The sequence below is a fragment of the Bufo bufo genome, chromosome 6 (genome assembly GCF_905171765.1).
Source record: "Bufo bufo chromosome 6, aBufBuf1.1, whole genome shotgun sequence".
Classification (NCBI taxonomy): Eukaryota; Metazoa; Chordata; class Amphibia; order Anura; family Bufonidae; genus Bufo; species Bufo bufo.
The window spans coordinates 107059783-107071059 of record NC_053394.1 but is presented as its reverse complement, the minus strand read 5'-3'; the positions used below and the strand labels follow the sequence as shown (position 1 = coordinate 107071059).

General features: G+C 48.0%; 1 protein-coding gene across 1 annotated transcript; it reads left to right on the top strand.

The window, feature by feature from the left end:
- Positions 1 to 542: 542 nt before the first annotated feature.
- On the top strand, positions 543 to 10631 carry LOC121005215 (MRG domain binding protein). The gene is made up of 5 exons (XM_040437816.1): positions 543 to 732; positions 1758 to 1879; positions 2005 to 2086; positions 5017 to 5091; positions 9629 to 10631. Exons 1-5 carry the CDS (start codon positions 594 to 596, stop codon positions 9817 to 9819), a joined length of 609 nt encoding a protein of 202 aa, XP_040293750.1. The 5' UTR covers positions 543 to 593; the 3' UTR covers positions 9820 to 10631.
- The last annotated feature ends 646 nt before the right edge of the window (positions 10632 to 11277 follow it).

Genomic DNA, 11277 nt, shown 5'->3' with positions numbered 1-11277 from the left:
GTTTTGCGGTCCGTTTTTCACGGATCCGTTGTTCCGTTTTTTGTTTCCATTTTTCCGTATGGCATATACAGTATACAGTAATTACATAGAAAAAAATTGGGCTAGACATTAAATTTTCAATAGATGGTTCCGCAAAAACGGAACGGATACGGAACATTCTGGGGTTTTTTTGCGGACCGATTGACTTGAATGGAGCCACAGAACGTGATTTGCGAGCAATAATAGGACATGTTCTACCCTTCAACGGAACGAAAAACGGAAATACGGAAACAGAATGCATACGGAGTACACTCAGTTTTTTTTTGCAGAACCATTGAAATTAATGGCACCGTAAACGGACCGTATGCAAAAAACGGCCCGTAAACGGGGGAAATAACGGTCGTGTGCAGGAGGCCTAAGTGCAATCAGTGTTCCCCTAACGGCTGTACAGCGGGATCTCCTCTAGGTGGCACTGTACTTTTTATTTTTCAACCTCGAAGTTGTAAATCTGTCTGCAGTACCTACAAGCCGACACTAGATGGCCCTGTGTGCAGTACCGCTTTCCTCCAGCAGATGCAACGGTTCTCCGGTGTTTCACGGTAGTGGCGGCTACGATGGGTGAGACAGAGACCGGGGAGGGAGCTGTGGAGCGTACGGAGCCGGTCCCTGGACCCCCAGCGGAGGAGCCGGTGCAGTGGAGCCCGGAGGTGGAAGTGTGCCTGTTTCACGCCATGCTTGGCCATAAGCCAGTCGGTGAGTGAAGGCCGCAGCTGATCCCCGGGCTGGAGTAGATGGCATACCCGAGGGGGATAAGGGGGATAAGGGGGAGTGGGGCGGCGGAATGTAGCCAGGCCGGGGATTTAATACCGAGAATCCCGTCCTGTGTTCCCGTACAGTTAGTGCTATGGCCTCCAGTAGGAATTCTATTAATATACGTGTGTAATTAGACACAAGGACACAATAGGGATCATCGTATTATTGCGCATGCTCAGTGCCCAGCTGCCGTGCACCCCTATAGTCAGACAATACCTGCCATAACAGTCACGTGACTTTAGTGCAGTTTTTTTTTTTCCTCCTCCATAGATGTCAGTGGAAACTGCATAAAATAGCATTGCTGTGCACCAGGGGATGAAGACAGGGGCATACAAGAAAATGACTGTCCTCAGGATAGACCACCAATATGTAATTGGAGGGGGATATCTGAGCTCTACAGCAGTTCCTTACAGCGCCACTCGCATCCATGTGGCTGTGGCTGGTACTGCAGCTCAGCCCCATACTCAAGTGTATGGGCCTGAGCTGCAGTACCAGACACAGCCACTAGGATATTGTCGGCGCTGTGTCAGAACGATGCGCTGGAGTTCTGCGCCCTCTTCTCTGCAGTATATCTTAGTGCAAGGGTCGGCAACCTCCAGAATTCTAGCTGTTGTTAAACTACATCTTCCAACATGCTCTAAGTATGCATGCTGGGAATTGTAGTTTTCCAACATCTGGAGTGCCAGCGGTTTCTTTTACCCCTGCCCTAGTGGCTATGCCTGGTACTGCAGCTCAGCCCCATTTGAGAAAATGTGTCCTCGCTGCAGTACCAGACACGGCCACGTGGACGAGAGCTGCGCTGTGTTGGGTGCTGTAGTGGACAAGGCCCTTCCGTCTGCAGATTGTGGCGGTCGCCAGGCTATCCTTAGCACAGACTATCAGTGTTTTGCCTCTTGCATGCATTGCCTGCTGCCATGCCATCCTGGACTTGCTGACTGTTTCCTTCCCTTGTGTCCTCGCTGCAGGTGTGAACAGACACTTCCACATGATCTGCATTCGGGATAAGTTCAGCCAGAACATCGGCCGTCAGATATCATCGAAGGTTATATGGGAACATCTGCGCACCATGTATGACATGCAGGCCTTGGTGAGTGCATCAGTGTAATGGAGGCCGGGACTGCGCCAGTACGGGTTGTCACTTCTGTACCTCAACCATGTAGGATTCATGTTCTTCTGGGATTTATCATTGTATGATTTATTTATTTTTCTCAGCATGAATCGGAGATCCTTCCTTTCCCAAATTCCGAGAAGAACTTTATTCTGCCTGAAGAGATTATTCAGGAGGTGAAAGAGGGTGAGTAGCTGTGAGGTAGATCCAGAGTCTTGTGTCATCAGGGGAAATGGGGACCAGACAGGTTCTGTAAGATAAGCATCCCCTTTAACTCCTTAATGACTGCCGATACGTGTTTTTACAGAGGTTTTATTCTAGGCCGCCATCACCTTCTTTTTACTGTGGCCTAGAACAAGCGCTTCAGCTAAGAGCAGGAGTTCAGCATTTATGTGACCGGCCCCTTATGGGACTAAATCTAAGAGTTAAAGGGGTTATCCAACCCCTATAATGACCCCCGCCAATGCCCAGGGCCCCATATAGGTTATACTTGCCCCCCTCCCCGACACCCGGGTCACTCCTGATGGCTTCCTGGCTGCCTCTGCATCTCCCTAGCGTCACCTGCGATGCGAAGGAGGCTCGTCCCCGTCGCGGTCTGCTATTGGTCGCTCCCCCAACTGCTACACCCCATCCTCCGCCCTCTCAGTTAAAAAAATAAATAAATACACCCTTTTCAATAAAATAAAAAAATGCATTTGAATGGAAAAAAAATTGCAAAAATAAAATCCCCTCCACATATTTGGTCGTCCGTAACGACCGGTGCGATACAATTATCCATAATAAATCCCACACAGAGAACACTATAAAAAAAGGGCAAATTGGTGTTTTTTCTTATTTGCCACACACACACAAAAAAAAAGTGTTATGTACCCCAAAATGGTACCAGTGAAAAGCACAAGTCGTCCCGCAAAAATCAAGCCCTCACACAACTCTGTAAATAAAAATAAAAAAGTTATGGGTCTTGGCATGCATCAATGCAAAAACATTTTATTTTTTTAAAGGATTTTTATTGTGCAAAAGTAGTAAAACGTTATATATCTACAGTGCCTTGAAAAAGTATTCATACCCCTTGAACTTTTCCATATATTTCACATTACACCCACAAAGTTAAATGTATTTTATTGGGATTTTATGTGATAGACCAACACAAAGTAGGAAGTATGTGTGAAGTGAAAAGAAAATGATACATGGTTTTCAACATTTTTAATAAATAAAAATCTGGAAAGTTTGGTGTGCATTTGTATTCGGCCCCCATAGTCAATACTAGTAGGACCACCTTTCACTGCAATTACAGCTGCAAGTCTTTTGGTGTAAGTCTCTACCAGCTTTGCACATCTAGAGGCTGACATTTTTGCCCATTTTGCAAAATAGCTCAAGCTCAGACAGATGGGATGGAGAGCGTCTGTGAACAGCAATTTCCAAGTCTTGCCAAAGATTCTCAATGGAATTTAGGTTTGGACTTTGACTGGGTCATTCTCACACAGGAATATGCTTTGACCTAAACCATTCAATTGTAGCTCTGGCTGTATGTATAGGGTTGTTGTCCTGCTGGAAGGTGAACCTCCGCCCCAGTCCTAAGTCTTTTGCAGCCTATAACAGGTTTACCTCCAGGATTGCCCTGTATTTACCACCATCCATCTTCCCATCAACTGTGACCAGCTTCCCTGTCACTGCTGAAGGAAAGCATCCTCACAGCATGATGCTGCCACCACCATGTTTCACCGTGAGGATTATGTGTTCAGGGCAGTGTAAGTTTTCTTCCACACATAGCGTTTTGCATTTAGGCCAAAAAGTTCAACCTTGGTCTCATCTGACCAGAGAACCTTCTTCTACATGTTTGCTGTGGCTTGTGGCAAAGTGCAAATGGGACTTCTTATGGTTTGCTTTCAGAAATGGCTTTCTTCTTACCACTGTTTCATAAAGGCCAGATTTGTGGAGAACCCGACTAATAGTTGTCCTGTGGACAGATTCTCCCACCTGAGCTGTCCATCTCTGCAGCTCCTCCACAGTGATCACGGGCCTCTTGGCCGCTTCTTTAATAGTTCTTTCCTTGCCTGGGCTGTCAGTTTACCCATGTCTTGGTGGGTTTACAGTTGTGCCATACTTCTTCCCTTTTCAGATGATAGATTGAACAGTGCTCCGGGAGATGTTCAGAACTTTGGATATTTTTTTTATAATCTAACCCTGCTTTACACTTCTCCACAACTTGATCCCTGACCTGTCTGGTATGTTCCTTGGTTTTTATGATGCTGTTTGATCACTAATGTTCTCTAACAAACCTCTGAGGCCTCCAGAGGTCAGCTATAGTTATAATGAGAATAAATTACTGTGACGTCTGAAGGAGAATGGTCACACTGGATCTTATTTAAGGGTGTAAGAGTGCAGGGGGCTGCCGTTATAGATTTTTATTTATTAAAAATGTTGAAAATCATTTTCTTTTCACTTCACACATACTTGTTACTTTGTGTTGGTCTATCACATAAAATCCCAATAAAATACATTTATGCTTGTGGGTGTAACGTGAAAAAACGTGGAAAAGTTCTAAGGTGTGTGTGTGTGTGTGTGTGTGTGTGTGTGTGTAATCGTACTGACCCAGAAAATAAAATTATGTTATTTATGCTGCAAAGTGAATGTTACAAAATTTACAATATAAAAATGTTTTTCACCCAGAAAGAGTTAATTAAGTGTAACCAGTAATATATGCATACCCCAAAATGGTGTCATAAAAAACAAGCCTCATACAGCTGCATTGATGGAACGGCCATCTGAATAGCTCTATATACTTGATTGGATCTTTAAACGGCTGTTTTTCACCATCGTGTGAATGCCGCCTGAGTCACTAAGGCACCAAATGCATAAAGGGGGAAGGGGTTAATATCAGAACCTTTCCCAAGACCCCTGACAAAGGGGAAGATCTGGTCAGGTATACAGCAGACACTACAAGGGAAATGTGGTATTACATGCAGTCATTCAAATGAATGGCCAACCATGTAATACATGGAGAGCTGCTTTTTGTTAGCGGCTCTGCCTTGTAGATGAGGGTCTGATGAGGGGGATCCCGTCTGTATGTATGGACCAAACAACTTCTTCAGAGGTTTCCTTTCATATTGCTTTAGGTAAAGTGGCCACAGAGGACGACATCAAGGAAGAAACAAAGGAAGACGTAGATCTGCACTCAGTGTCTGATGAAGGTGAGGCTTTCATTTCCTTCTTCCACCAATCTAGACTGCTTTTAAATTATGGGAGCAGGGGTGTATCGATGCATAATAAGGAAGGTACAATCAGCGGGTGGCTTTAATATCAATCTGTTATTTAAATAACAGATTGATATTAAAGCCGGCCGTTGATTGTACATTGGAATAGAGTTGTTGCGATACCAAATTTTTTATTCGGTTTCGATACCATGAAAAAGTTTTGCGATACTCGATACCATTCGATACCACGCGAAAAAAATAAACCAAAAAAGCCACGTGCATTCCGCATTTTAAAAAATGGCAAATCGTGCCGTTTTTATTTATTTTTTCTGTTCCGGCGTTCACCGCATTGATTTTTTTAATATTTTAATAGTTTGGACTTTTCTGACGTGGCGATATGTAATATGTTTATTATTTATACATTTTATATGTGAAATTGGGAAAGGGGGTGATTCATACTTAGGCCTCATGCACACGACCGTTGTGTGCACCCGTGGCCGTTGTGCCGTTTTCCGTTTTTTTTCGCGGACCTATTGACTTTCAATGGGTCCGTGGAAAAATCGGAAAATGCACCGTTTTGCAGCCGCATCCGTGATCCGTGTTTCCTGGCCGTGAAAAAAATATGACCTGTCCTATTTTTTTCACGGCCAACGGTTCACGGACCCATTCAAGTCAATGGGTCCGTGAAAGAACACGGATGCACACAAGATTGGCATCCGTGTCCGTGATCCGTGGCCGTAGGTTAGTTTTTATACAGACGGATCCGAAGATCCGTCTGCATAAAAGCTTTTTCAAAGCTGAGTTTTCACTTCGTGAAAACTCAGAACCGACAGTATATTCTAACACAGAAGCGTTCCCATGGTGATGGGGACGCTTCTAGTTAGAATACACTACAAACTGTGTACAAGACTGCCCCCTGCTGCCTGGCAGCACCCGATCTCTTACAGGGGGCCGTGATCAGCACAATTAATCCCTTCAGGTGGCCCTCCCCCCCCCCCCTCCCCAGTTTGAATATCATTGGTGGCCAGTGCGGCCCCCCCCCTCTATTGTAATAATAGGTTGGTGGCCAGTGCGGCCCCCCCCCCTCCCTCTATTGTAATAATTCGTTGGTGGCACAGTGTGCGCCCCCCCCTCCCTCCCTCTATTGTAATAATTCGTTGGTGGCACAGTGTGCGCCCCCCATCGGCCCCCCCTCCCTCTATAGCATTAACAACATTGGTGGCCAATGTGCGGCCTCCCATCTCCCCCTTCCCCCATCATTGGTGGCAGCGGAGTTCCGATCGGAGTCCCAGTTTAATCGCTGGGGCTCCGATCGGTAACCATGGCAACCAGGACGCTACTACAGTCCTGGTTGCCATGGTTACTTAGCAATAGTACAATAGTAGAAGATTCATACTTACCGGCTGCTGCGATGTTCGTGTCCGGCCGGGAGCTCCACCTACTGGTAAGTGACAGGTCTGTGCGGCGCATTGCTAAATGAACTGTCACTTACCAGTAGGAGGAGCTCCCGGCCGGAAGCAGACATCGCAGCTCCCAGGTAAGTATGAATCTTTTACTATTGTACTATTGCTAGTAACCCGCTGCCACCAATGATCGGGGGGGGGGGGGGGGGGGGTAGATGGGAGGCCGCACACTGGCCACCAATGTTGTTAATGCTATAGAGGGAGGGGGGGCCGATGGGGGGCGCACCAACGATTTATTACAATAGAGGGAGGAAGGGGGGGGGGGGGGCGCACACTGTGCCCCCAACGATTTATTACAATAGAGGGAGGAAGGGGGGGGGCGCACACTGTGCCACCAACGATTTATTACAATAGAGGGAGGAAGGGGGGGGGCCGCACTGGCCACCAATGATATTCAAACTGGGGAGGGGGGGGGTCTGCCCCCTGCTGCCTGGCAGCCCTGATCTCTTACAGGGGGATATGATAGTACAATTAACCCCTTCAGGTGCGGCACCTGAGGGGTTAATTGTGCTGATCACGGCCCCCTGTAAGAGATCGGATGCTGCTAGGCAGCAGGGGGCAGTCATGTAAACAGTTTGTAGTATATTCTAACCGGAAGCGTCCCCATCACCATGGGAACGCCTCTGTGTTAGAATATACTGTCGGAAATGAGGTTTCACGATCTAACTCATATCCGACAGTATATTCTAACATAGAGGCGTTCCCATGGTGATGGGGACGCTTCAAGTTAAAATATACCATCGGATTGGAGAAAACTCCGATCCGATGGTATAAAAGGGACTCCAGACTTTACATTGAAAGTCAATGGGGACGGATCCGTTTGAAATGGCACCATATTGTGTCAACGTCAAACGGATCCGTCCCCATTGACTTGCATTGTAATTCAGGACGGATCCGTTTGGCTCCGCACGGCCAGGCGGACACCAAAACGACTTTTTTTTCATGTCCGTGGATCCTCCAAAAATCAAGGAAGACCCACGGACGAAAAAACGGTCACGGATCACGGACCTACGGACCCCGTTTTTGCGGACCGTGAAAAAAAACGTCCGTGTGCATGAGGCCTTAAAGGGTTTCTACCACCAGAAATACTGTTATGTAGCTGACTGACATTAGCGATGCGCTAATGTCAGCACTACATAACAGTGTGTTTCTAACATTAGTCCCTGCAGCCGTTTTTGTTAAAAAAGCACTTTTATTATATGCTAATGAGCCTCTAGGTGCTATGTGGGCGTAAAATCAGCACCTAGAGGCTCCGTCTACTCACGCTTTATCCCGCCCAGGTCCCCTGTTCTGCCCGCCCAGCTCCTCTTGATTGATGCCACTGTTCCCTGCATCGTTGGCGAAATCCCGCTCCTGCGCCGTTCACTTCTGTCTTCAGTGAGGAAGCCGGCATCAGGAGAGCGGCCTTCACTCACTGCGCGGAAGACAGAAGTGAACGGCGCAGGCGCGGGATTTCGCCAACGATGCAGGGAACAGTGGCATCAATCAAGAGGAGCGGGGCGGGCAGAACAGGGGACCTGGGCGGGATAAAGCGTGAGTGGACGGAGCCTCTAGGTGCTGATTTTACGCCCACATAGCACCTAGAGGCTCATTAGCATATAATAAAAGTGCTTTTTTAACAAAAACGGCTGCAGGGATTAATGTTAGAAACACACTGTTATGTAGTGCTGACATTAGCGCATCGCTATATCAGTTAGCTACATAACAGTATTTCTGGTGGTAGAAACCCTTTAATATTTAGGTGAGTTTTTTTTTTTACTTTTTTTTTTTTGACACACTTTTTTTATTTAATAACTATTTGCCCCCTTAGGGGCTAGAACCTGGGATTTTTTTCATCCCTTGTCCTATTCACACTGTCCCTGCTGCTCTGTGCTCTGTGCACACAGCATCAGGGATGTTACCATGGCAGCCAGGGCTTCAATAGCGTCCTGGCTGCCATGGTAACCGATCGGAGCCCCAGGATTACACAGCTGGGGCTCCAATCAGAAGCTGCCACTGTGTACCACCAATGAGGGGGAGGGGACCCTGTGGCCACTGCCACCAATGATTTTAATACTGGGGGGGTTGAGAGGGGCCGGCGCATTGTGCCACCAATGATTTTAATGGGGTGGGGGGGTCGCACTGCACCACCAATGATAATAACCCCTTAATACAGGAGGCAGGTACTGGCAGATCAGCGGCAGTTAACCCCTCAGGTGCCGCACCTGAGGGGTTAACTGCCGCTGATCGCAGCTTCCTGTCAGGGGCAGGGTGCCGGCAATGTGATTCTGCTGCCGGCACCCGCCTCCTGTATTATGTGTTAAAGACTACTTTTCCTGGGTCCAGACTTTAAGTATTAGGCTACACAGAGCGGTGCCCAGCGATGTCCCAGCACTTACTATTAGTCCTGGGCGCCGCTCCGTTCGCCCGCAGTGCCCCATTACTGCAGCTTCTCTAGTGGGCGTTCCTTCTCCCTGGCTGTAGCGCTCTCCAATCGCAGCGCAGGGAGAAGGAACGCCCACTAGAGAAGCTGATGTCTCCTCCCCATTGCTCCGATAATAATTAGCATGTGGAGCAGGAGAGGAGACAGTAATGGGGCACTGCGGGCGAACGGAGCGGCGCCCAGGAATAATGGTAAGTGCTGGGACATCGCTGGGCGCCGCTCTGTGTAGGAAAAGTCGTATCATTGGTGGCACAGTGCGCCCGCCCCTCCTCCGCCCCTCTCTTCTCATTGGGGGCAGCGGCAGCAGCACAGGGGGAGGGAGGACAGCTTCCTTCTCCCCTGTGCTGCTGAGAGAACATGAGCGCGCCGACAGCAGCGCTCTAATGTTCAGAGATACTAGACTGCGCAGAAGCGCAGCCCACCCAGTATCGAAAAAAATGGAAATCCCTGTATCGTATTGATACCGGGACAAAAGTATAGATTGGGTATCGAAATTTCGATACCCGCAACAACCCTACATTGGAATATTACAGCTAGGTGGTAAAGCGGGCTGTGCTTGTATACCGATTGAGCTCCTTTAAACACGTTGTATAATAAGGGTTGATGTTCTGGGTGATAGTTTCACATAACCTTTTTTCTGTGCTTTCAGCTTTTACAAACTCTTCAACGACTTCAGTGAAGACTGTAGAGAAACCCAGCAAAGAGAAGGAGAGGACTCTGTCAGAATCTGGCTCCAAGGAGTCTGGTGATAAGAGGAAACGAAGCCGCCTCACCGAGAAGGTGGTTAACGCCAACAGCAACCCATCGAGTCCCAATGCCAACAAGCGGAGACGCACATAAGGATGAGATCCACCAAACATGCTTGTGGGACATTACAAGGTGGCCTCAGGGCTTCTCATCTGCCTGCAAAATATCCTACTACCAGTCTTGTGATCGGTAACACATATGTTGCAGGGAGTGGGCTTTGTTCTTGTTTTAGTACGGAGAAGTTGAGGCTTTTGTGTAAGGTTCACAGGGTCCTGTGGGATCACCTAGCACATCTAGTTTCTGTTTAAGGGAGGAGGACAGGCCCTCTAGTTTGGATTTTTCTTAATTAGCTATAGATAAATTTGTTAGAGGGGGATTTCACCTTCCACGAGACACGAATTGCCGGACTGAGCTTCTTTTTGGTTCTGACATTTCCATGGTTTTATAGGTGAACTGTGCGCCTGAAGATCATACCTATGTCAGATTATAGCCGGCCATTGACGTTTGAAAGCTAACGATGCCTACCTCCTTTATATAGATGAACATATGTCTGCACATAGTATTCCAATTGAAGGGTGTGGTTCTTGTTCCCCCCCCCTATTGATAAAGTGTATAGATCAGAGTCCATAAGGAAGCTCAGTCTGCTAACCCCAGCTGAGAGAAGTGAAATTCCCCTTTAGGCCTCGTTCACATCTCCGAATTGCCTGCAATGAGGTCCCGCCGTGAACCGGAAGATTTCCGGCATAAATGCAGAGTTTCGGCCAGACAAAAAGCATTGCATGAATTGTTTTTTTGTCCAGCCAAAAGCCGGCATTTGCGCTGGATCTACTAAACAGACATATGAACACGGCCTTAAAGGGGTAGTCTGAGAGTTTAAAGGTAACCTGTCACCTCCAAAACACATTTTAAACCAACATCATTACCTTACAGTAGCCCCCCAGTGTGTTCCTAATCATGTTTTTCATTCCTCCGCTGGTTGTTGTATACTTTATAAAAACGCTGTTTTAATCTCTGTTTTTTCGCTATCCTCAGAGTCAGCTTGATGTCAAGGGGGCAGCGACCTCCTTGCTTCAAGTCAAGCTAAGCCCGCCCCTTACCCCTCCTCCCTTCACTGTGATTGACATCCTGCTGTGAGGCTGGGATCGTGCAAGTCTCAGGCATGGGCGGTGCGCTCCTTGTCACTGCGCGATCCCGTCTCCGGCTCCCGCACTCAGCTGGCCGCTTTTCTCTCTCTGCACATGCGCCGGGCTATTCCTTTGTGCGTGCGCGCCCGGCGCATGCGCAGAGGGAGCAAAGCGGCTGGCTGAGTGCGGGAGCCGGAGACGGTATCGCGCAGTGACAAGGAGCGCACCGCCCATGCATGAGACTTGCACGATCCCAGCCTCACAGCAGGATGTCAATCACAGTGAAGGGAGGAGGGGTAAGGGGCGGGCTTAGCTTGACTTGAAGCAAGGAGGCCGCTGCCCCCTTGACTTGAAGCTGACTCTGAGGATAGCGAAAACACAGATTAAGGCCGAATGCACACAGCCGTGAGCGGTCCGTGGTATCCCG